At 52.5% G+C, this 25272-nt stretch overlaps 7 protein-coding genes across 7 annotated transcripts; 4 read left to right on the forward strand and 3 right to left on the reverse strand.

Moving 5' to 3' along the window:
• Positions 1–576: 576 nt before the first annotated feature.
• On the forward strand, positions 577–9226 carry BO88DRAFT_422003 (uncharacterized protein; the record flags this gene model as incomplete). The annotated part of the gene is made up of 9 exons (XM_025708555.1): positions 577–738; positions 800–2091; positions 3056–4278; positions 4328–5037; positions 5095–6100; positions 7043–7414; positions 7511–7952; positions 8008–8254; positions 8312–9226. 9 exons carry the CDS (start codon positions 577–579, stop codon positions 9224–9226), a joined length of 6369 nt encoding a protein of 2122 aa, XP_025567482.1.
• A 157-nt stretch (positions 9227–9383) lies between these two features.
• BO88DRAFT_484585 (3-deoxy-7-phosphoheptulonate synthase class II) lies at positions 9384–11675 on the reverse strand (the record flags this gene model as incomplete). The annotated part of the gene is made up of 6 exons (XM_025712291.1): positions 9384–10695; positions 10746–10797; positions 10850–10942; positions 10996–11059; positions 11113–11222; positions 11639–11675. The coding sequence occupies 6 exons, from the start codon at positions 11673–11675 to the stop codon at positions 9639–9641; spliced, it is 1413 nt and encodes a 470-aa protein (XP_025567483.1). The 3' UTR covers positions 9384–9638.
• A 46-nt stretch (positions 11676–11721) lies between these two features.
• BO88DRAFT_401287 (uncharacterized protein) lies at positions 11722–12540 on the forward strand. Its single transcript, XM_025705804.1, has one exon. It carries the CDS (start codon positions 11876–11878, stop codon positions 12371–12373), a length of 498 nt encoding a protein of 165 aa, XP_025567484.1. The 5' UTR covers positions 11722–11875; the 3' UTR covers positions 12374–12540.
• Positions 12541–12581: 41 nt separating this feature from the next.
• On the forward strand, positions 12582–13874 carry BO88DRAFT_103141 (uncharacterized protein). Its single transcript, XM_025701202.1, has 3 exons — positions 12582–13246; positions 13299–13743; positions 13849–13874. The coding sequence occupies exons 1-2, from the start codon at positions 12640–12642 to the stop codon at positions 13562–13564; spliced, it is 873 nt and encodes a 290-aa protein (XP_025567485.1). The 5' UTR covers positions 12582–12639; the 3' UTR covers positions 13565–13743; positions 13849–13874.
• A 4619-nt stretch (positions 13875–18493) lies between these two features.
• Positions 18494–20712, reverse strand: BO88DRAFT_401288 (lysophospholipase). Its single transcript, XM_025705805.1, has 3 exons — positions 20590–20712; positions 19840–20503; positions 18494–19788 (listed from the first exon to the last, which is right to left on the reverse strand). Exons 2-3 carry the CDS (start codon positions 20307–20309, stop codon positions 18597–18599), a joined length of 1662 nt encoding a protein of 553 aa, XP_025567486.1. The 5' UTR covers positions 20310–20503; positions 20590–20712; the 3' UTR covers positions 18494–18596.
• An 840-nt stretch (positions 20713–21552) lies between these two features.
• Positions 21553–22389, reverse strand: BO88DRAFT_449562 (uncharacterized protein; the record flags this gene model as incomplete). Its single annotated transcript, XM_025710502.1, has 1 exon — positions 21553–22389. One exon carries the CDS (start codon positions 22387–22389, stop codon positions 21553–21555), a length of 837 nt encoding a protein of 278 aa, XP_025567487.1.
• A 738-nt stretch (positions 22390–23127) lies between these two features.
• BO88DRAFT_411091 (aldo/keto reductase family protein) lies at positions 23128–24468 on the forward strand (the record flags this gene model as incomplete). Its single annotated transcript, XM_025708026.1, has 4 exons — positions 23128–23156; positions 23207–23236; positions 23294–23472; positions 23546–24468. 4 exons carry the CDS (start codon positions 23128–23130, stop codon positions 24466–24468), a joined length of 1161 nt encoding a protein of 386 aa, XP_025567488.1.
• Between the last annotated feature and the right edge of the window lie 804 nt (positions 24469–25272).

Below are 25272 nucleotides of genomic sequence, written 5' to 3' on the forward strand. Positions count from 1 at the left end.
GCATCAGCAATCAGTCAATCAGCGCCAATCTGTGGCCCTCCCCTCTTGCCATTCGACAACCACTTGCAGGCCTGTCTTGGAATGATGAGCATCGTCATTCTCTGACACCAGTTAGCCGCTGAAATCTTGCCGCGGTCCTGCTCGTATTCTCTCTCCTGGTCCTTTCTTCCCCCAGCCATCACAGCTTGAGGCCATGGATTCGCGCATGTCTCTTCTTCTCCATAATCTACCATCTCATTCATTATTGCTGGCTCTATCTCTAGCTATTCGTGTTGATTTCAGTCGCATTCTATGGTCTGATTCGTAATATCTTATCAAATCTTCCCCCAGGCCCCTTCTGCAGCCTTTATTGCTTTTTTCTTATTGATTCATACCACCGAGTACCAACCTTCACTGTTCATCCGCCAGTTCCGCAGCGTTCCCGGTTTAGGCTACCATTTCCAGTTCGCCTCCGATCCGGGTTTTTCAAACCTCTTTTCGCCTGCGATAATACCTCCTATCGTCGACTTTCTAGCTGGTCTGCATGCTTAGGGGCTATAGATCTGGGCTCATTCCCGATCGCCCGGAATCCACAGCATGCACATTCCAGTCAACTTCCGCCAATTTGACATCCGTCAGGATGGTCCGGGCAACATTATCAACAATCCCAACACCAACACCAATAACACCGATAATAGCCAGGATAAAAACCACACCTCCGACAATGATAACTCGAGCAGGAACAATATCATTATAATAGTGGGTGCTCTCTTTCTTCGGTTTCCCGCAGTCACTAATGCATCTTTTCCTCTAATTGCAGTGCGTCGCTTGCATCATCTTCGCCGTGGCATCCGCCTTAATGACCTATTTCGTCTTACGTACTCTCCGTCGCATGAACTGTCGCCCGAAATATCTGCCTGGAAAATTCCTAAAAGACAAGTGGAATAGGTGGAACGTGGGCGTCTCATACGGTCAGGTCCCGGGGTCGAATAATCCAAATGCGAACACCAGAGACACACCCGCCGAAGGAGGCTCGGAGATGCGAACTACCACCCCGGCCGCCAACAATACGAGCAATGTTCGACGGGATACATCGGTTCGCTCGGTCATCACCCTCCCCGCCTACTCGCCCAGTCCCAAGCCAACGGAGCAGGTCATTGCTCGAGAGGGGGAGCGAGCAGGCATGGATATGGTTGTCGAGTTCCCCGAAACAGCTGAAGAGGAGGAATCCCGCAGAGAAGAGCTGATGGAGTCTTTGTACCAAATCCGTTTGCAACGGCGAGAGGAGATAGCCGACCGTGAATGGCGGCGACAGGAGCGCCGGGAGGCTCGTGCTCGTGGAGACTATATTCGCCTTGAAGAACTCCGGCAGGAGAGTCGGGCCCGCGCGAGAAGCAGCGCGTCTGCCAATGGGAGTGGTTCCAACCTCAGCGCGGCTCTGGCGGAATCCCGTAACCGTGGTCGCGATAGGCGTATCTCCAGTGTCTCTTATGCAGAACTGGGCCACGTGCGGCATGACGGGTCGCGTATCAGAGCCACGTCGCCCGATTCGGACCGTCGTCCTCTTCTCACCGATGCATCAGCGCCCGATCGATCCTCAGGATCGATTCTCACGGGCGTCCATTCTCGAGGCGAGTCGTACTCGTCGTATCAGTCTGGGGTATCCAACGTCTCCGATGCGGATACTTTAACTCAGGTGCAATCGCATGCGGCGTCTGCTCATTCGGCTGATCGCCCGTCAATAACGGTCGACGAGGGTGATGTGGGTGAACTCAACATCCCGCCGCCCGAGTACGAGGTCTTAGAATGGGGAGAAGCGCCGCCTTATACGAGTCCAATCGCGGAGAGAGGCGAGCATGCACCGCAGCTTCGTGACTTGACTCCCTTGCCAACCATCCATATCGATGTGGCCAGCCCTATAAGCAACACTCCCACCACGCCCACGAATCCTCTGCGGGAAGAGGAGCCGGAAGAGCAACAAACCGCCGAACAAACTACCGAACAACCTGCCACCACCACTCAACCCATCACCGAAGAACGTGTCGAAGAACACCCTGCTTCTGAATCAGCCGAAACACACCTCTTGAGGGATGACACTCATACTCACCAGGCGTCTTGATTTCTCTATTATCGATATGCCTTTTCAACAATTAGAAGACCTGACACATCGGTCTACATTCACGGCTGCCATTCTTCGCCCCTTCCGACCTCGCATTCCAATACCCGTTACGAGCATCAGCGTTTACGACCCTACATACTAGCATATAGGTTGTTTTAATTACTCTCCGACCCTGTCAATAGTTTTCTTTCCCTTGGATATTCATGTTAGCCCGCAAGGCGTTTTATTGAAGGCGAATCTATGGACGGCTCTTCTTGTTTTTTCAGCCCACACCAGTCTGCCTGTACATTTAGAGAAGGGGGCACTGTGTTTATTGGATTTGTCTGCACATATTATACGCTCCAGCATATGATGGGAAATCTCAATGCAAAAGCTTCAATAACGACGTGCGAAAATGTTGTCTACAATAAGATTCATGAATTGGATAATCACTATCTCTGCAGCCAGGCTCGTGGCGTAAGCACTCGGAAGGCGGTCAGGGCTCTCCACGGGAGGGGGCCCACGGGCGTAAACAAACCAAAAGCAGCGGGCGAGTTCCACTTGGTCGAGGACGTAGTAACTTGTTGCCAGCCCAGCCTCCTCATTTATTTCCGTCGCATCATCCACTCGCGTCCCCATTGCGTTGTCTAGCCGGTTAGTCAGGTCTTACCGTGCAATTGTGCTGCTTCTGCGATAGTTTGGAAACCGCAGTGGCTTGTCTTCTCTAGGCAATTGCACTGTCTTCCTTCCTTTCAGTGGTGGTTTCCCTGGCTACTTCCTTTTCAAGCCGGGAGACTCGCGCTGCACCGACGCGCTACCAGCGACTCTCTAAACATTTGACTGTCCGCCGTGCAGCTTGCAGCCTCAGAACAACGAGCGGATTACTTCCAAGTCTACTTTGCTAATCCAGTCAGCTTAAACATTGAATACCTGTGAGGTACTCGAGTTTTCACTCCGTCAATAAACCATCCCATATAGGCGCGTCACAGCAGCCGGCAACATGTCGCGCGAAGCAACAACGAATAGCTTCGCGTCGTTTGGCTCCGACTTTGACCCTGAGCACGAGGCGCTCGCGTCCACCAAGGACCTCGGTCATGGTAGCCCCCGACTTCCGTCCATGCACACCAACGCCAGGAAGCGCCACGAGTACGAAGAAGAAGAGCCCGACTACGCTTTCAACACATCCACCTTCGAGCAATATCTTCCAGATTTCTCCCCGGTCGGCACATCCGAAGAAGAAGAAGAGGCCGACAACGACGACAGCATCTCCATTGAGGCCGGCCGAGGCCCGACGAAACCTCCCCGTCGATTGGACGACTCGAGAAACTCCTACATGAGCATCGAAAACAGCGTTCGCTCGTCGTCACCCGCCGTCAGACTCGATTATCCTACTTCTAATACCCCTCAGAAGTCTGCTCTGCGGAACCCGGCGAGAAGAGCGGTCAGCGATAGTCTCCGAAAGGATGCTCAAATCAGACGCGCCAGCCTTGCCCACAAGGAGAACGTTGATCCCCACACAGCAAAGTCGAACCGCAAAGAGCGACGAACGCTGTCAGACATGCACGCAAAGGTTCGCGATACTTATGAAGGATCCCTAATCGAGGATGAAAGGCCTCCGGTCATGGCCAACAGTACGCGTCCGACACGTTTTGGAAACCCCAACCTCTCTCATCAGATTGCCGACGCGGTGGAGAAGGCTTCTCAGGAGGCTTATGCTCGCGAGCTCCGTCGCGGAAAGTCCAGTAACAGCTCTCGCAATCTGGCCAACAATGCAGGTGATACGGCTACTCAGCAGTCATTCCTACTACCGGATCTTCCCAACTTGTCAGAGTTGGTCTCGGGCGTCTATGAAGACGGCACGCCCGTGTATGCGCGTCAGAACAGAGCACGGACGACGCGCTTTGTCTCCCCTCCGCATGATGCTACTGATGTTTCTTTGACTCGCGAACACATGCCGCTGGATGCTGTCCCCATTCCGGAAGATGAGAAGGCACTCTTCGTTTCATTGAGACTCTTGCAGGACAAGGTTGCAGAACTGGAGAGATCCAAGTCTGACGCCGAACGGAGGATGGATGACATGAAGCGGGAGAATGAAACGCTGAGGGCAAACAAGCGCTCAAAAGACAAGCATGGCCGCAGCCGACCCTACGATTCCGAGGAGGATGACTACCGACGGGATCAACTTGCCAACGACAACCAAAGTAAGTAGTTTTATATTGGTCTTTGCGACACTGAGCTGACTGTGTCCAGAATTGGATGCCGCCAACCTGGCTTTGCAGAATAAGCTCGACATAATCGAACGAAAGGCCCAGATTCAGGAATCGACTTTGAAGCGGCTGAACCGAGAACGAGACATGGCAGTCTCTCAATTGGGAGTTGCATATCTGGAGAGTCAAGACCTCAAGAGCGAGAATGAGAGTCTGCGTCAGGAGAATGCAGACTTGAAGTCGCAGATATCGAAGATCTTGTCCGCGGGCTCCAGAGCACGTGAGGACACAGTCGAGTCAGAGCAGTCTTCTATGACTGATGCAAGCGACGAGGATAGCCAGATTGATACGCAGCATAGCAAGCATACAAGCCGAAGCACCCGCGAAGTCACTGGCAAGAGCTCGCGATCCAAGTCTAGACGTCAGGAAGATTCGCGCGCCAAGATCTCGACGCAGGTCGATAAGGAAATTTCCCGGCTTGAAAAGGAGCGTGCAGAAGAGGCACTGTTTTCGATCGACGTTCCCCAGTCCAGGGAAAAGTCGAAGTCGAGGGCAGGAAAGTCTAAGAGCCGGTCGGAGAGCAGTGATGTGAGCACCAGGAAGCAATCAAACACTGGCAAACAGCGCGTCAAGAGAGTGGTTGTCGAAGAGGTGGAGGAGACCGAGCCTGTTGAATCGAGTGGGGAGGTCACTGGAAACACCAAGAAATCTAATGCAACGGAGCAGGACTTTACCCTGCTGAGCTTCGTTGATGTAAGTTCCCTCTTATGTTACTGCCATACTACACACCCGTACTTATTCGAGTATCAGGAACGTGAAATCGCTCAACTACGGAAGACGCTGGAAGAGGAACGCCTGGCTCGGAAACGGCGGCAGTCGAGTACAAGCAAAGAGCAGACTGCAAACGAGACCGGAAACACGACCCGGCAGAGCCTGGCTAAGTCGACGATTCCCAGAAAGTCTTCCCTCAAAGAAAGCAAGGGGTTGCCGTCTAGACCCGCCTCGGCCATGGGTGACTTGACCGCCAACTCCAAGGCGAGCATGACTGAAGGAGAAAGTAACTTGTCGGTGCCTGTCGAACGCCCCAGACGGCATTCGGACAACTCCGGGGCTGCTGCTTCTCAGCGACGCCGGCGGAGGATGGCCGAAGAGATGACCTCGGCCTTTATCTTGCCTGATATTACGTTCAACCCCGCGCATCTGGTCGAGAACAATCTTTCGAAGCTTCCTGAATCCGCTCAGCGTGCACTTGACAGTGCCACTAAGCACAATGGCAAAAACTGCACGGTCTGCAAGCAGTCCATTCCAGGTGCCTCTTGTGAACACACTGCAGAGGCAGTGAAGATTCCCAAGCCCGTTCCCGTTTCGGAGCGTATGCCCGAGCCGTCTGTCTACAATGAGGAGCCTACCATGCGCCCCGCGCAATCGCCGGAACTTGCCCTTGCGACCGTGCTCAAGGCCTTGGAAGATGAGCTGGCCCACCTGAAGATGCAGCTGGTGGCATACCAGGGCTCGTACAACAAGCTGGATGCCTCGCTGAGCAAGCGACAGAGGAAGTCTGTGGGCGAGAAGATCGAGAAGCTGTTGAAGGACATCGACATGAAGGCCGACCAGATTTATGCGCTGTACGATGTCCTTGAAGGCCAGAAGCAGAATGGCCGTGAGATGACGGAGCAGGAGATGGAGGTGACTCTACAGTCGATTGGAATTGATACGGCAGGACGGACAGCAGACGTCACTGCCACCACGGACAAGTCCTCTCGCAAGGAACCGGACTCGGAAGACGATGATGAGCTCCCTTGGGAGGGGTTTGAAAGTACGCTGGAGATGACGGGCAGGACTGGTGGAAGCCGTCGCAACTAGTTGAATACCACTGAGCTATCGCTCTTTTCCTTTCCTTGATTTGTTACATTGGTCTTGAGCATGTGTGATTCTAATTGTGTATTTTTCTCTATTCCCCTTTTCTTTCATTTCTTTCTTTTCTCTCACGCTCTCCTAGTCTTGTGCAGATGTAATGTTTTCGGATCAGGTTTCCGACTGACTTTGTGTATGTCCCTGGTTTTTGAGAACGCAATGATGCGCAGGGTCTTTGAGTTGATCCTCGAGGAATGTGTCCGCCGTGCATGTGGTGTGTGGCTGTCTTTGAGAGTCCTCGGACTCGTTCATGTGTCTGTTGCTTGAGGTTGTTCTTGGACGTCGACGGACTGATCAAGATCTCCGTCCAGGTGTTGATCTCGCAACGGGATGCGATCGGACTTGCCCTTCACCCCTCTTTCTTTCTTCCTTTTTCTTCTTCTTTTCTCATCTTTGTCCTTAATAGTGTTGGATACGGCGTTCTGATGCGGATGCAGGGAGTGCCTAGCTTTGTTGAATTGATTACTGCCTGTCTGGGATGGGATTGGATAAGGATGTTTTTAATCGGTAACACAGATGAGTCAATGCTTGCGTACATGCAATGTTCGTTTAACTGAGTAGGGGGTACCTAGCCATGTAAGGGACGCGGTGTTACACGGTGCAGGATGAGAAGAATGGGGAGTGAGATGCATGTCGCATCCTCGTCTATACAGAATCAGGCATCGGCAAAGTCGCGGCGACTAAACCCGAGGCAGGTTTAGCGGGGATGACAAGCTTCGGGCGAATCTTTGGCTCATCGCCTCTTCGGCTTTCTTCTATCCACTTTCTTCTTCTCCCCAGATTTGTTCCCACCCTTTTCTTTTTCCGTAGATTTTATCGTCTCCGTTGAATTTTGACTTTGAAGTACCTGACGGCTTCCCCAGACTCTCCTACTGTTCTTCACGACAAGATCTATATATGACCTCTACACAACCACCCGAGATCCGCAACTCCCACACCGACAATCATGTAGATACTACTACTGCTATCTCCGCGCCCGAGGCCGACGCCTCACGCCTCCGCAAGACTCCGGACACCCAATTTCTGTCGCCCGCCATGTCAGTCGATTCCTCTATCGACGGCGACAAAGACAGCGTCAACACCGCCATCCATGACGGCAGCTCAGCGCAGACTCGTATACTTGCGCCGGCGCCCATGCCCGAATCCTCCCAGTCGCGGCGCTTATCAGTAGAAGATCACAACAGTAGCGACAACGACGATGATGACAGCAGCTTCAGTGACAGCGACAGCGACAGCTTTAGCTCCAGCGACGATGACGACGAAGAAGATACCAATCTGATCGCGAACGAGGACGACCCCAACCCCAACGAAGAAAACAACAACGAAGCCGACGAAAAGCCCGTAACTTGGTCCTCACTACCGAAAAAGAGTCAACTCGCTATCCTGACCATCGCCCGTCTCTCAGAGCCACTCACCCAGACCTCCCTCCAAGCGTACATGTTCTACCAGCTCAAGTCGTTCGATCCGTCATTACCGGACTCGACTATCTCCGGACAGGCAGGTATCCTGCAGGGCAGTTTCACTGCGGCGCAGTTCCTGACGGCTGTGTGGTGGGGACGGCTAGCTGATGCGGAGTGGATGGGGAGGAAGAGAGTGTTGCTGATCGGGTCGCTGGGGACGTGTATCTCGTGCTTGGGGTTTGGGTTCTCGCGGTCGTTTGTGGCTGCTGCGGTGTTTCGCACGCTGGGAGGTGTGTTGAACAGTAATGTGGGTGTGATGAGGACGATGATTGCGGAGATTATCGAGGAGAAGAAGTACGCCCATACCCTGTACCTGGCTTAAGATGAGTATGATCACTGACAAACGCAGGTATCAATCTCGAGCGTTCCTCTTACTGCCCATGTGCTTCAACATCGGCGTCATCATCGGCCCAGTGCTGGGCGGCGCCCTGGCTGATCCAGTCAAGAACTATCCCCAGATCTTCGGGCCGGGCACGTTCCTGGGTGGTGCAAATGGGGTGGAGTGGATGCGCAAATGGCCATTCTTGCTACCGAACCTGCTCAGTGCGGTGTTCATCTTCTGCTCATTGCTGGCTGTCTTCTTCGGCTTAGACGAGGTACCCCCCCCTCCCCTAATATCCTCTTCAACCCATCATCTAATCATCAAGCTACAGACCCACGAAACAGCCCGCCACCGCAGCGACTGGGGCCGCCAACTCGGCCACCGGATCTCACGCGCCCTCCGTCGCACCAAACGCAAAGACAGCAAATACTACCAACGACTAACCGAACACCCCGACGACGAATCCATCTACATCGACAACACCTCCCACCACCGCCGCAGCATCAGCATCAGCAGCCGCTCCTCGCGCCCTAAGCCATCATCAACAACCTCATCCCGCCCCTCCTTCCGCCAAATCTACACCCGCAACGTCCTCCTCACCCTCCTCGCCCAATTCCTCCTCGCCTTCCACACCTCCGCCTTCAACGCCATCACCTTCACCTTCCTGCCCACTCCACGCGCCCCTCCCTCCACCAGAACCGGCTGGTTCCACTTCTCCGGCGGCCTCGGCCTGCCCTCCTCCCGCGTCGGGCTCGCCACCGCCATCATCGGGATAATCGGCCTCCCTTTACAAATCTTCATCTACCCCTGGGTGCAAGGCTACCTCGGCACCATCCGCTCCTTCCGCACCTTCCTACCTTTCTCCTCCCTCGCATACGCCCTCATGCCCTTCCTCCTCCTTCTTCCCCGCACAGCATACATCGTCTGGCCTGCATTTACGGTCGTGATAGCACTGCAGGTCGTGTCGAGGACGTTTGCACTACCCGCTGCTGTGATCCTGGTCAATAATAGTGTCTCGGATGCAAAGGTCCTCGGCACGATTAATGGCGTCTCGCAGAGTATTTCGTCTGCGGCGAGAACGTTAGGGCCGTTTTTGGGTGGTTGGGGGTTGGGTGAGGGCCTCAGGGGGAATTTTGTCGGGGGTGTTTGGTGGGGACTGGCGGTGGAGGCGATGGTGGGGTGGGTTGTGTTGTGGTTTATTTGGGAGGGGAGGGGGATTGAGAGGAAGAAGAGGGCTGGGAAGTAGTATGTATGGGGGATGGGGGGTGAGTTGTGTATATAGATGGTATGCATTTAGTTTGGTGTGTATATGGGATGGATAGATGGTGGTGGGTGAGTGGGTCAGTAAGATTATGATGATAGACGAGACGGCCTTTATTCATATATCAATGGATACCATATGACTACTATTCATGTTTTGTATCATAAGTATGGAATGAAGTAGGGGTAGTATGGATATAGAACTTCAAATGTGGTAGATAGAAAAGATCAAAGTAGTCCAACCAACTCTAGCTATCAATGTAATAATTCCCCTCACAGCACATCCTTCGATAATCGGTAGAACTGGCTCATCATTAACCCGAAAGAAATATATTAGTTCCATACCATCATGAAGATCTTACTATCCTTCCATTTTAGTCCCAAGGGGTCTGGGCTGGTTATATAGACTCATCCTCCGCCAACTCCTCATCCAGTTCCCGATAAAACCCCGCCACCAAAAACGCCAACTCCAACGCCTGCTTCTCATTCAACCTGGGATCACAAAACGTCGTGTACCGCTCACTCAATCCCTCCTCTGTCAACCCCCCAGCACCACCCACACACTCCGTCACTGCCTCACCTGTCAACTCCAAATGCATTCCGCCCAGGAATGACCCTGCCGCGCGATGTATCTCCAATGCCTGTTTCAGCTCGGACAAGATATCGCTGAAATGCCGCGTCTTCACCCCGGACGGCGTGGCCTGCGTGTTACCGTGCATGGGATCGCATTGCCAGACGGGGATGTGGCCCGAGGCTTGTACGGCGGCGATGTGGGCGGGGAGGTACTGCGAGATCTTTGCTGCGCCGTAGCGCGAGATGAGGGTGACTTTGCCGATTTCGCGAGTTGGGTTGACGATGTCCAGGAGGGAGGTGAGTTCGGCGGGCGTCATGCTAGGGCCGATTTTGATGCCGATGGGGTTGGCGATGCCTCGGAAGAATTCGACGTGTGCGCCGTTGATTTGGCGGGTGCGGTCGCCGATCCAGAGGAAGTGGGAGGAGGTGGCGTAGTAGGATTTGAGGGGCTGTGTGGAGGTGGTGGGAGGGTCGGGGTTCTTGAGGTTTCGGAGGAGGCTTTGTTCGTATTCGAGGAGGAGGCCTTCGTGGCTGGTGTAGATGTCTACGGTCTCGACACCACGGTCGGTGTCGATGCCGACGGTTTGCATAAAGCGCAGGGCGTCTTTGACGCGGTTGACGATTTTGGTGTATTTCTCCCGGATGGAGGGGGTGATGACGTGCCCGAGACCCCAGTCTAGAGGGGAGTGCAGGTCGGCGAGACCTGAGGAAAGAGAGGCGCGCATGTAGTTGAGTGTCGCGGCGGAGTGGAAGTAGGCTGAGACCAGTCGGGAGGGGTCTGGTTTGCGGGATTCGGGGGTGGCGTCGAAGCCGTTGATGTTGTCGCCGCGGAAAGAGGGCATTTCGACGCCATCGATGGTTTCCATTGGGCTGGAGCGGGGTCTGTTTGTCGTTAGTGGGTGTTGTTGTTCATGTAGAGAGTGAAGCCTTACTTGGCGAATTGGCCTGCAATTCGGGCGATACGGACGACAGGCTTGTTTGCTCCTGGGTGATATTAGCATGATTCGTTATATTATAGTTATAGTAAGAAACATACCCCAAATCAGAACTAAACTCATCTGAAGAAGCAGCTTCACCTTGGCTTCAATCATGTCCATATTGCAGTAATCGAACAGCTCCGCGCAGTCACCTTGCACAGTATCAGTACCGGCCGTAATGCGGAATCTAAATCCGTGTACTCACCACCCTGGAGTACGAATGCCTTTCCCAGTGCAACATTCTTCAAGCTCTTCTTCAATTCATTCACCTACAAATAAATCAGCTTGTCTGTCCAGCTCTCAACGAAACGATAGATCGCACCTCCTGAGTCGTGACCAACGGCGGGAGTTTCTGCAGCTTCGCCAGTGCGGCTTGTACGCCCGCCGCATCGTCATAAACGACATCCTGCTTGATCGGTTTCGAGGCCCAAGCTAATGGGAGTCAGTCATCGCATTACTTTTCCTTCCTCATAAGAAGAAAGATAGATGGGTATACACACAGCTAGGAGACCATTCTGACTCCGCCATTGTGACAGAGTCGGTGGAGGCAGCGAGGAGTAATCAGTGATTGATCGACGCTAGGGAGCTGTCAAGAGTGGATGTTGATTCCCCACCGCTCTTTGGAAATAAATGAATGAATGACTGCAACGAAGCAAGAAGAAGAGAGATGGAAGTAGAGGAAGACGACGAAGAAGAAGAAGCAATCAAGTTTGAAGAATAAAAAGAAAAGCAAAGAACAACAAACACGTTACACTTTCCAATTAAATTAACTTTCAATGCAAGAAAAAAAAAAGAAAATCGGTTATTCGCGGATTTGGACCCTTTTGAGTCACGCCTGTCCCGCTAACCCAGACAGGCAATTTGCTCTCTCTTTTGCCATGTCATTTTATTATTGAACTCCGACGTCATGTGTTCTCAATACTAGTTACTACTTATCTCTACCATAGTTAACTAACTTAGCTAGTTGGTTAACTTCATTGTTTGCCCCTGACCTGACTAACCGTCTGACAGTCCAATTTCAAACCCATCTACCCTGCATCAATCAAATCAATCAATCAATCAATCAATCAGTATCATCAATCACCATGTCCGACTCCATCCCCTCCGCCCACCCCGATGAACATCATCAACACCAACACCCCACTAACGCCGAAGACCGCAAAGCCGCCGCCGCCCTCTCCGCCCTCAACCCCAGCCACATCGCCCCCGACACCCCCAAGTCCTCCTCCACTCCTTCCGCTGCCGACCAGGAAGCTCTGGGTCAGGCGATGAGTCGTTTGGAGATCGCCTCGGGACAAACTGGCGGTGCTGGTCGCGGTGGCGTGCAGAAGCCGGTTGAAGCCCAGAAGAGGGTTCCGGTGGAAGGCGCTAAGAAGAAGGCGGTTAAGGTGGCGGTGGAGGATGTGAATCTTCTGGTATGTCAATACTTTAGAGAACGGTTTGGGTGGAGGCTAATGGCGATGGTGGACAAGGTCGAGGAGTTGGAATTGAATAAGAGCTCTGCGACCGAGTTGTTAAGATCGCAAGATGGTAATGTGGTGGACGCCATGAGAGCCTTTGTCTCTGTTGGTCCGGGCCTGTGAGTATACGACTGCGGTAGGTTGAGAGTTGAGCTGGTCTCGCATCGACAAACCATGTCTTGTTGTAATGATAATGAATTACGGATCCATTTCAATTATGTCTCCATCATAAACCATCAAGATTACAATGCTTCAAGACTGAAACATACACGTAAGTAGACAGAGATGAAAAGAATTCCAATTACTATAATCCAACCATACGCCACTAGACAACAAAGGGGTATGTAGTATAACCATAACCATAAACAGATTATCCAGTAACCAGAACCATGCAGAAATTAAACCAATCCGGTGCGAACAAAATCAACCAAAATCTACTCAACAAGGGGACTCCCCACTCGCGGCTTATACGCCATACTCTTTCGTCTAGCTGCCTCCAGTTTGGCCCGCAGCTTCTGGTTCGGCTCGCGTGCCGCAGCCGGCGCGGTAAAGAGACCTTGGCGGGTCTGCTTCGGAGGACAGGTCTGCTGCACGAGTTTCGTCCGCTGCGACAGGTAGAATGGTGTGGCTGGCGACATACCAATGGCATCCATGTCAAGGGTGTAGCCCGGAGTTTTGGGCGTGTGGCAGTACTGCTGGTCTGCTTCCGTGTGACCGGCGCCAATCTTGGGAGTGGCGTCGGGGGTAGATGGTTCATCTCGAGAAGAGGGTGTCGCATCTCTGGGGGTGGATTCTTTGGGAGGAGCAAGGCTAGATCGTCTGCGGTTTGCAGATGCACTCGCTGCGTCGGTCTTGACGAGAGTGCCGTTGACGTTGCTCAAAGCGCGTGGCTCCATGCTCTTGCGACGCTTGGCACCACCACGGGGAATAATGGACAAGTCGACTTCGTAGTGTGCCTCATCGAGCCATTTGTTCTCGCGTTCGCAGCTGTGAGATGTTAGTACCTGCATCTATGGCAGACAAGTGAATAACTTACTCAAGGACCCAGCCGACTCCAACACATTTGACAAGGCCTCTGGCATGTCGGACCTTCTCCAAAGTTCGGACACCTCCATCCTTGTAGACGACATGAGTGATTCCCACCTTGCCCTCCTTGGGCTCGGTTCCCTCCTCCGGAGACACACTGGCGCGAGGGTTCCACGACCAGTTCTTCACACACCGGGCTCCCATCTGCTGGAGAAGCTCAATGAATATGCCACTGGCATCCTCTCCCTCGGTTGTGTGCACATCCACATATACAACAGAGCCCTGTAGGGCGAGCTTGGGAGCATTGATGCTCGTGCGAGGCGTTTTCGTCTTCTTCTTGGGGCTGGGGGAGTACGAGGGCCGCTTGGGCGGTGCAGGTCTTTGAGCCTCAATAGGTTTCCTAGCTGTATCGAGAGTATGCGATTGGCCGAGTGACTGGCGCGAAGCGGTTCTTTGTAGCCGCGGCGATTTGCGAGGTGAGAGCTGGGGGGCATTTTGCGCGATTGGTGCAATTGCCGACATGCGGGGTCTCGAGGAGCGCCCTGGGGAAGAGGCAGAGAGCGAAAGACCACGCTTGCGCGACATTTTTAACGGCGATATCTGGCCTTCGGGTTTGAGTGGAACTTTAGAAACTGTGTGTACAGTCTGCATCTCAGGGATTCTGTTCTTCATCGGAGTGGAAGGTGCGAGAATGGGAATATCCCCGAGCTCTCTTTCCTTGTCTGGCTGCGACTCAGAAGCGAGATTGTCAGGCACGGACGGCACCGCGTATATGTTCTCCTTATCCTCGCTTGCATCGGCCACAGCCTCCTGGCTGCTCTCAACTACCTCTGCGGGCTGCTCTAACGGCTCCTCGAAGGTCTCAGTACCGCCAGCTTGCTGAGAACCAGAATCTTCATCTTCGTAGATTTGGGGAATATCAGCAGGCTTGTCAGTTTCCTGCAAAGTGTCAGGTTCAGCCGGCAATGCCTCCATCTGGCTGGGCATGTCGCTAATGAGCTGTGACGGCTCGTCTTCATGTATAGCAGGCATATCGGCATCATTGCTGTCTTCCTCCAGAACAGGCGAGTTGGGCAATGAAGCCTTCTCCGGGCTTGGCTCATCACCAACTGGTTCCGGATCCTGATCATGTTCCTCAGGTAGAGACATATCAACATCATTCAAGTCTTCTTGAGGAGTTGGCAACTCGGCTGATGAAGGTTGATTTGGCTCCTCAGCAATCGGTTCCGCTTCCTGCTCCTGATCCTCATCGGACTCAGGAACGTCGACATCCTCACTCTGTTCCTGCGGAGCAGGCGAAACAGGCATTGGGGTCTCCTCGTGGGCTGGCTCGGCATTTTCTTCAGGCTCCTGCTCTTCAGTTCCAGCAACCTCCGGCACATCGACATCTTCCCGCTCTTGCTGCGAGATTTGCGGCTTAGACGATGAAGCTTCTGCCTGCCTGGATACATCAGGATATGAAACCTCAGAAGTACTAGTAACGTTGCTAGACCTCCTGCGGCCTCCCAAAGAGAAGATTCCCCTCCGAGGTCGCGTCGCCTGCGCCTTCTCAGGGCTGTTAGATTTCCACTGTCTAAACTGTTGCGCCAGTGGTGTGAAACGAGGGGCGTTGTCGAAAAGTAGACCTCGAGTAGATCTACGACGAGGTGTTGCACGACTGTGCTCAACGAATGGGTCCGAGAGGTCGGCATTGTTTTGCGTCCTATTGTCCATGGCTGCTGCAGGTGTAGGAGCATTCCTCGCGCTGCGCCTGATAGGGCTTCGCCTGATAGGGCTTTCAAGGATACGAACGGGCGAGAGAACACGCTTGGAGGCATTTTGAGCCTGACGCGAAGGGCTGAATGGATCTTCCGCCTCTTCGACTTCGTATGGCTGAATGGGAACGAGATTAGGTGGGATCCGCTCGGTCGGTTCGAACCCCACGAGCGTTGGTTCGCTGTCATCGAATGTGTACTGGTCGTCCACGTCGTCGAAGTCGTCAAAAGCATCTGCAGCATTCTCTTCGTCGGCCGCCTCCAGCATATCCGGGTCGTCCTCCGTCTCCGAGCCATCACGGTCATCATTGACAGGTTCGGGGGCTGCTGGGCGTTCGACGAAGACATCCTCAAGGCCTTCCAACAAACTGCTTCTTAGTCCTGTGTTGGCTGGGCCTGGGTCATGTCTAGTTGCCGGGTTTGTTGTTTCAGTGCGCACTTCTGCCTCGTGCTCGGGTTGCTCGACATTTTCTTGGTCGTGCCCGGCTGAAGGCTCTTCTTCAACGATAGTTTCGCGCGTCTCACTCCGGTTTGCCGGGCTAGAGTCGATGGGCTGAGAAACGGAAAGATCTTCCATTTCCACTGTGTCCTCTCTAGTGTCGGGGACGGAAACCTCAGCATCAAGCTCTGGACCATCTTCGGCGTACTCGGTGGTGTTCTCCTGAGCTTCATGCGCGTTAATCATCTCGCCAGTCTCTCCATCTTCAACCGTTGGGTGAGTCTGCTCAGCTTCCGGTTCTCTGACAAATTCAACGTCAAGCTCGGTAACAAGCTCTTTGACGGGAGATTCAGAGGATTCCTCGACAGGCTCAGTCGCTCCTGCTTCGACAGAGTCCTCGGTCTCCTCCATGGGTGGCTCCACTGACTCCTCGGCGAGTTCTTCCATGGGTTCCTCAACGGGCTTCTCGAAATGCTCGGTCGGATCACCAACAGATTCGTCGGCCATCTCCTCTGTAAATTCTTCCAAAGGCTCCTCCATAGGCTCGTCGTTGGGCTCCTTTATGGGCTCCTCTGTAGGCTCGAGTGGCTCATCAGCAGGTTCCTCCATGGGATCGTCCCCGAATTCTTCTTCAGACTCCTCCATAGGCTGCTCAGTGGCCTCGACCAACTCATCAGCAGATTGAAGAACCTGCTGTTCATTGGGAACGTCAATTTCATCATGCTCTTCATGCGTTGTGACATCCTCAGCCGCATTTCGCGTGTCTCCCTCTTGATACTCTATGGTCTGCTCCCGATCAAACTCTTCGTGCAGAGTATCTTCGTCGGACTCTTCTGCAACAGCCCGGGATTGCGTATCGATTTCCTTAGTCGCATCGTTATCTTCCACTCCCTCAGGGATATCGTCATCAACCTGCTCGTCTTCACTTTCAGCATCCCTGGCTTCCTGAAAATCGATCATTCTAAGCGGCGATTCGTCGACGTCAGGGGTAGCAGGTTCTTCCACATCCCGGGTGTCAACCTGGACATCCTCGGTTATGGGGCTTCTGCTTGCAAACAACGAGCTTTTGAATGGCGACGCAATCCTTTTTGCCGGGCTCTGAAGGAAAGATACACTGTGTCTCAATGGGGTCGACGTGGATTCGGCATGGGCCTGTGACGTGAACGACGCCCCGAATAGGCCCTTTTTGGGTGACGCCTTGAGAGGAGAATTGTGCCCTGGGGTAAAGTTGGGTTGCGACAACGGCTTGCCACTGTCCAAAAAGATGCTTCCTCGCTTTGGAGTCTCCAAGTGCGCCTTCCTGGGCGACAGTTTGAGTGGTGAATTGTGTGTCGGGGAGAGATGAGGTTGTGATAATGACTTGGGGTCATCGCGAGGAGCGAATGCCCCACGCTTGGGTGTTTCTCTCATTGAGAAGTTGAAAGGCGAAGGGGGTGGTCGACGAGCAGGGCTGGACATAAGGAGGGTATCATTAAAGTCGATCGATCGTCTAGGGCCAGGCAGAGGCTCGCCGTTCTCGTCGAGAGATTTCCGGAACTTTCCAGTGATATTGATCTTCTTCACTGGTGAACTAAGGCCGGTATTTTCTGATCCGTGTTTGGGGGGTGAGTTGACAACAAACTTGACCTGATCTTTATCGCCGCTCAGCTCATCGTCCTCTCCATCCGAGTCGGCGTACGACGAAAGCGCTTTGGCGACCTGCGTTGCCTTCTTCGGCGAAAGAGGTTTAGGGCCCTCCTTCTTGGCCGTCGCCGGCTTCCGGCCCTTAGCGGAGGTCGCTGCAGGTTTGCGAACCGGCTTGGACGCAAGACCTGCCTGACGTCCAGGCCCAATTGTTCCTCGTCGCCTTCCAGCAGCCGGCGGGGGAGATGGCTCGCTCATTTCTTCCTCTGCAGTTTCGGACGGATCCTGGAATGTAACCTTCTTCTTCTTCGCCGGTCCACGCAGCATGTTCGATCTCGCTGTCGTAGAGTTCGTCGCAATATACACACGTTTGGGTGCTTCCTGCGATGAAGAGAAATCGATATCGGTAAAGCCTTTCGCATTCAATCGCGTGTTTTCCTTCACAGGATCGACTGGCTTGGCCGACTTTGTTGCTGTAGAACCCTTCGGCCGTCCTCGCGTCTTTGGGACGGTTTCGGTCTTTGCAGGCGTCGCAGGCTTCGTCCTCGGTCTCCCAGCGCGCTTCTTTGGTGCGTCCGACTGAGCAAGCTCGTCATCGTTGTCGCTGCCCGATTCCGCGTTTGTGGTGGGCGTGGCCTTCCTACCACGACCAGTTGTGGTAGTTGTGGATTTAGTCGTAGGTCGGCCTTTAGGTTTCGCTACCGTCGTTGTTTTCCTTTCAGAGAACATGCCAATCTCATCGTCTGTCGACTCGTCTGCATCTTCGTCCGCGGGTTTGCTCGCCGCTGCTGTTGTCCGGCCGCCTCTTTTCCTCGCCTCGGTGGCAGAGCTAGGTGCCCTGGCTTTTGTCGTTTTGGGCGCAGCTTTAGCAGATGTAGTGGTCGTCGATCCCTTAGTTCGTGTGCGCGTCGTCCGCTTGGGCGGCGACTGTGGGATGACTGCTGCGCGAGCCATTGTGTGTTGATTGGTATTCGGGGTCGGTAAATACAACCGCGCGGGAGGTCGGAGGTGGGTGTTGTTGATGTCCCGCTTCTGTTATGATCTGTCGGTGGCGGTGGGGACTTAGTATTGAATTGCCGTGCTCATTGTGCGTCCACTGGCGATAAGTGAACGATCACTTGCTTTAACCCCGGAAGCTCTTCTGCAGGGTCAAAGTAAGCAGGGGGTCGGTGGTGGTCGAGTTGGCGTTGGTTGTTGACTAGTTAGCAGTGGAGGCCGATCATCAAAGTCGCCCAAGTGGACGACGCTCCTGCCGTTTGTGGCCGCTTGCTTGTTTGGGCGATCGGGCGGTGGTTCCCCTGGTAACGCGACACGTGAGGAAAGTGGGCTGCCTCTTCCGGAGTCGAGCACGTCAATCACTACCATTTCATGGAATGCCTTGAATTTCAGAAATATATACTTCGCGTATAATTGAAACTACCGTGCATTAAGTTTTTGTGCTCGTCAACTCCACTACTAGATATACACCATACCATACACACACATTAAACAGCGGAAACATGTCCTACATAAACGCCGAAACAGTCGCAGCAGCCGCCACAGTCGCAAAAACAGCAGGCAATACAGCGTACGCAACATTATCGAACACCGTACTGGGCTCATAAGTGCCCGGATTCGAGCTATTCGTAGTGCCATCCCAGCAATATCTCTCAAAGCACCGGTTACACTGATCGGGCACCGTAGTGTTAGTTCGTTCAAACGACCGACTTAGAACAGCACACGCCACACAAGCAGACCATTCCCCATCGCGACTGTTATTTCCCATCGTGGCTACATCGTATCCATTCAGGATGATACTATCCCTCTGTTCCTCCGAGTAACTTGGATCAAACGTCGACACGTTCGAGAAAGTCACGTACGGGAAGTTAGGGAGGTAAACAACCAACGGCGCCGGTCCAGTGGTATTCGACGAGTTGCACCCGAAGAACGTCGGGCGCGTGTTGAGTCCCTCATTGACGAATGTATTCTGGTCGGGAATAACAGGGAAAGACGTTCCATTGCCGATGCCCGTAGTGTTTAGGCTGCGCTCGTAGGTAGCGACTAGAGCGGTGCCGTTGGGCCAGTTGTACTGCGTGTCTGCCGAGGAGTCTACCGCGAAGATGACGTCCACGTGGCGCTCTGGTTGGATGAGTGGATGTAAGGGAATGTTTTGGAGGTCTTCGCCGCCGTCCACGAGGTCGAGGACTGTTTCATTTGCGGATGGGGAGGTGGAATTGGCCCATAGGTAGAAGGGGTTGGGGGTGTAGACTGCTATGTCTTGACTGTCTTCGCCGAGATCCTCTAGAATGTTTGTAAATACGTCTTTTAGGAAGCTGGGCAGGCTGGTTGTGTTGATTTGAAGGAGAAATTGGTTAAATAGGGTGGATGAGGTTCCCATTATGAACCCGCCATTGTCGAACCCGCGGACGCAGCTCTCGTTGCTTGGCAGAGATCCGGCTACAAAGCGTGATCCCAGGTACTGGACTGGGACGAAGCCGTATACCGTTGGGTCGAAGGTTCCGAATTCCCAGGGATTGAATTCGTAGACTGTGGCGTTGCTGCTGACTAGGAGCTCATGTGGGTAACGGCCATCTGCGACTAATATGGGCATTGGCATTTCTGCATTTCTGAAGGAGTTGGTCAGAGCTATGGATGACCAAGTGTAGTTGATTCCTCCAGCAGTGGCGTTGACGAGCTGGTATGAAAGAGCTCGGCCCCTGGTGGACATCAGTATTGCTGCTATGGGAAAGTTGGAGGAGGGTTCATACCAGTAATCAGTAATGGATGTCTCCCAACCTGCATCATCCTTCCCGGAAACTGCATCATATATATCTGTGTAGTAGGTTGCAGAATCTATAATTTGGATGCTATCCCCATCGGGACCTTCAAAGATCGAGTTCTGAAACTGCCAAACATCCCCGTCATCGTAGGTCTGGAGCGACGAGATGGTGGAGAAATTGTTCAAATATATAGATCCCACTAACCACGCCCCACCACTGAGGCCAGCCAAGTACGTTGCTGATTGCAGCAACCCACCCAGCTGGCCACTGCTTGTGGAATTTTCTGTACGGTTATCAAAAGCCTTGATTGCCCCGGCACCGTTCATTAAGGCCCGGTACCCTCCACCAGAGACAGCGATGCCGATGTTAGGCAGATTGGAGGTGTTACTCGAAACGCGGTTGATGTACCCCACAGCATCAAAGTCTGTAATATTGACATGACCGAAGAATTCCCTCATGGCCGACAGTGTATTGTTCCTCCGAGTCCTCAGCCATGATGATTCGTTTGACGAGAGTGCTGTCGCGCTGCGCACAGTGGGACGACTCGCAGAGCATCCGACCGTAGTTGGTGTATATCCATCTGGTGCATTCGGCAGCGCGCGCTCCTGCATCAAGTGTTTTCCGTAGTCATTGTTAAAGCTAGCATTTATGCCTATGGAACTCTACGGTTAGACCATCTCGGAAGCTGCGGGAAGTGGTGCAGTGGTGGAATTGAGACCGAAAATGACAATAACAGACCTGAGAATATGCTTGCAAGGGCAAGCAAAGCTGCTATGCACTGCATATTAGCAAGTACCATACGGCTGCCGTTTCTTAGAAGAGGCCAATGGGTTGGAATGGTGTGGAACAGCGCTTCCCGACGTCTTCATAGCAAGAAAGAGCAACCACTTCAGATTTCTAACCCGGCCAAGGCTGCCGCGCAGCCAAGGTCTTGGTGGTAGACAAAAGACCATTACTCGTCCAGCACCAGAACGGTACCGAAGTCTTGGGGATGATCATAGTGACCTCGTTTCTGGCGGTCTAAAGAACCATGGATCTTCGACAGGTGATTGGAGGGTTGCAGCGGAGATGGCATTGAATTGCAGTCCATGGCTTGGGACATTACTACCTACATGTGGAGGCTGGATTAAACCGGCAATTCCGCAGCTGAAGTGGCTGATCGCAGACACTAAAGAGAATTAAAGTTGGCAAACCGAACATGGATGGCGGTTCACACGGGATCGATCTTGGGCGACACTGCTTGTTGGGCTTTCTGCTGGGTTCTGAAGACCTCCCACATGGTACTCTCCAATCTTGAATGAGGCCGTTTGCTATGAGTACATTAGGCATTTGCTTTGTAGCAACTCGAATATACACAGTAAGAGACTTGCAAGGGACCTAGTATGCGTTCACGAAAGGACCCTGATGTCACAGCGATCAGTGGGTCCGGAGCTGACGGATGGAATCCACGGAACCAGAAGATCGCTCCCATCAAGTCAGCTTCGTATTCAGTCAGCTCTGCTGTTTGCTCGTGTCCAACCTCCAGTCTAATGCAATTAACTTTGGGTGAGCAGGACAATTATGCAACTGGAGGGAATCTGCACCGGAAATAACGTCAACTTACAATGTCAGCACTCATGTCAGCCAGCTGATAGCTACACAAAACACTGAAATACAGATATAACCTATCTCTTAGTATCAAATTGACTGGCTATACAACAATTACAACTGCTGATACATCACATCTGTCCGCATCGTATACTTCGTCCCCCTCAGAACCGGATCCCCACCATGAAGCAAATCCATCTGCTGGAACACCAACACCGAGCCCATCTTCGGAAAGACACGCAAATGCCTCTCCTTCTCCTCATATCTGGGTATAAAAGACGTCGCTCCACCCAGCAGCTCCCCCTTCACATCCAGATTCACCTCCCCCTCTCCCCGCTCAACCCTCTTCATTTCCCTCTTCAGCACCCCAAGATCCTGCTCCCCATGCCCACTCAAATACAGCTGAATAGTATAATACGACTTCTCCTTCCCATCAGGCGTCCTGTACATCCCATCCCAATGCGGCCGGAAATACTCTCCCCCTTCATACTTAAGGAACCTCAACCGCTCATTCAACCGAGTCATTTCATAAGCTTTATTCCGACCCGCAAGACCCGTCACCCGAGGTTGATTGTCAATCTTGTCAATCCCCAGCTCCTTGAAGAACGGAAGTAACCGAGCCAGCAGCTTATCTGCTATATCCTCGGAATCATAGATAATGCGTCCGCAATTCCGGGTGTCTGTTGCGAGCGCTTGCCTGCCATTTCCGATGTTGATCATGGCGCGTTCCCAGGTAGGTGTAGCGGTAGTGTCACCGGGAGGGATGGTGCTGGACTCCGCAATGCGGATTAGTTCGGCGCATTCTTCTTCGCTGAATGCGTTGTCAATCACTGCTGCGCAGAGGTTCTTGTATTCTGGGAGTGGTGGTTGTGAGGTCTCGAAGTTGATGCGATGGCATCGGGCGTTTGGGGGCGGTGGGGAGGTGAGGAATGTAGAGGGTATTCGCTGCATGGTTGGTCTTGAGGTACACAATGCTCTTATTATCTGACTCTTCATCAATTTCTTCTTGTTTTTATCTTCAATTGAGGTAGTATTCGAGACAGACTTATATAGGATGGACTTGCAGAATGAGGCTCGTAAGATGCGTCACCTATCCCGGGCCCCACTGTTGCCTGTAAGCAAGGCTGACGGTGGGCTGATCCTGGCTTAGCAGTAGGATATGCACAGCCTCGTGCTCCATACTGAAGGACCATGACTCAAATGAACTAGTGTAGTCTATCGCTAGTCTTTCTATCCATGAAACCTGTAAACTGACGACAGAGAACATAACCACTCTCATATTTCTTATTTACCCCAAGACTGACATACTCTCTCATATCTAGATCCTGACAATCACTAAATCTCCACGCTGAACTCAATGCCAAGGGGCGCCAGGTCTCGGCTAATTCTTTTCTAGTAGCACCTTTCTTAGATCTAACGTCGGTAAACTTCTGATATCCGTTCGCGTAGATCACTGCAGGTAGCCATTGATAGTGCTTAACATTATCGAGACAGTAACAAAACTTCATTGGCTCTGGTGTTCCAGAAGACCGCCGAACATGCAGGGATGAGATGCTATCTGTGCCAATAGAACGCGTGCACAATTTTACCCCTCGCCAACTAAAGCATGAAGTACAATTACAAATAATCTACCCTGTCGGATCTAGCTAGCGATGCAGATACATAGCTAAAAGCCAAAAGCGATCGCTAATGATCGCCCAACAACCGCCGAAGAGGAGGTAAGCAAACGGAATTAACTGCCGGAGTTATGTCTAAAACCGAGGAATAGCCATGGTATCTCACTTTATAAATGCACAAGGTGAGTTCTTTTCTAAGGGTACTTAGAATGAAAGAGTAAAGGTTACTGTCACTCTAGAACCCTGCTCTACGAATCTACTAGTACCAGCTACGCCGTCGAGGAACTCAGCATGCCCGAAATAGCTGGAAAAGAAGTCGGTCCCATTGGTCTCGGTCTTATGGGATTAACCTGGCGAGCGACACCACCATCCCAGGAGCAGGCATTTGATGCCATGCATACGGCAATTCAAAAAGGATGTATGTAACATTCCTCTGTCTTTCTTTTGCTAGTAGACAGCTATCTGAACCAACACTGATCAATAACCTATAGGTACCTGTTGGAACGGCGGTGAAAACTACGGTGCACTCGAATACAACAGTCTGGTCCTAGTGGAGCAATATCTGGAGGAATACCCCGAAGATGCCGACAAAATAGTTCTGAACATCAAGGGCGGCGTGAATCCCGACACTCACCAGATAGATGCTTCGGCGGAGAACACGCGCCGCAGTCTAGATAGCTGCATAGCGCAGCTGAAAGGTCACAAGAAGATTGATATGTTTGAATTTGCTCGTCGAGACCCGACTGTGCCTATGCAGGAGACGTTTGCTCTTATCGAGAAAGAGTATGTTCAGACGGGCAAGATCGAGGGTATTGCCTTGTCGGAGGTGCGGGCTGAGACTATCCATGAAGCTGTCCAGTATACCAAGGTTCTTGCGGTGGAGGCTGAGCTTTCTTTGTATGTATGGGATTTGTTGCGGAAGCAATGGAGGGTTAATGCTGACTGGAATAGATTCACTACTGATATCCTGGAAAACGGCGTCGCAGCGGCGTGCGCCCAGTACGGGATCCCGATTATTGCCTACTCGCCGATCGGCAGAGGCATGTTGACTGGTCAGTTCAAGAAGTTCGATGATCTTCCGCAAGATTCGCTGTTGCGCTCTTTCGACTTTCCGCGATTTCAGCGGGAGAACTTCGAGAAAAACGTGCAGCTGGTAGAGAAAGTGGAAGATATCGCTCAGAGGAAGGGTTGTACCCCAGCGCAGCTGGCTATCAACTGGACGAGAGCACTCTCTAGGCGCCCGGGGGTACCAACCATTATTCCTATCCCAGGTGCCACAACTGCGGAACGGGTGGAGGAGAACAGTAAGCAGATCGAGATCACGGATGAAGAGATGCAGGAGATTGATGATATATTGGCTAAATTCACCCCAGCTGGCGAACGATACCCCGGGGCCATTCCGGTCAATACCTAAGATGTATAGTATTAGAATCGTGCAGTATGAATGACACTCTCGTAGCCTTAGATGCTCTCATATCGAATAATGTTTCAAGGTGCCAAATCAGTCAGTTGACGCAATCTGATAACCATCTTTCCAGTAGAGCAAGGAACACATCTGAGTTATTCTGCGTTCAAAAGCTATATGACGAGTCACGAGTGCTTTGTCTACCAACTGAGCACTTGCTATCTGCTGGAAATCAGCAATCTGGATTGAACAACCATGTGACAGCACCAAATCCGGCTTTCCCAGCAATCTTGGGCAGACTAGCATATCCCAGCTACCGTACCTGACGATCGGAGAGACGCCGACCGGTCTGGACTGGCCGGGGTAAGTACCTACTGTATGCACATGGAAGATTCTAGCATGTAAGATGCATCTCATCACCTGAACAGCAGCCGTAAATCTGGGTGGGGTAGATGATAGTGCGACGAATGCTAAACGCTCTTGTATGTTGCATCTGTCTCAAGTTTTGGCGTTAACTGCAGTCGGGACTAAGAAGATAAGTCACAGTTGCAAGGGCAGGTATTGTGCAATCGAGGCCACGTCAGCGATATGTCGGGGTTCAATCGGAATGAGGAGGGACGGAAGGGACGGAGGACGGTAGTAAATTGGTGGCTTGGTGGTGAGAACCTTGGAAAATAAACTATTGCCGGTCCTAGGATAAGAGAGCTGGAGGTAAGGTTTCCTGTCACTCAACAGTCGAGAGGGCCGTGGGGAGACTACTAAAGAAGGGGTAGTAGTGGGGAGTTGGGGAAATTCTTGCTGGTCACACGCCTC

Source organism: Aspergillus vadensis (assembly GCF_003184925.1).
Source record: "Aspergillus vadensis CBS 113365 unplaced genomic scaffold BO88scaffold_2, whole genome shotgun sequence".
In the NCBI taxonomy this organism is placed as follows: domain Eukaryota; kingdom Fungi; phylum Ascomycota; class Eurotiomycetes; order Eurotiales; family Aspergillaceae; genus Aspergillus; species Aspergillus vadensis.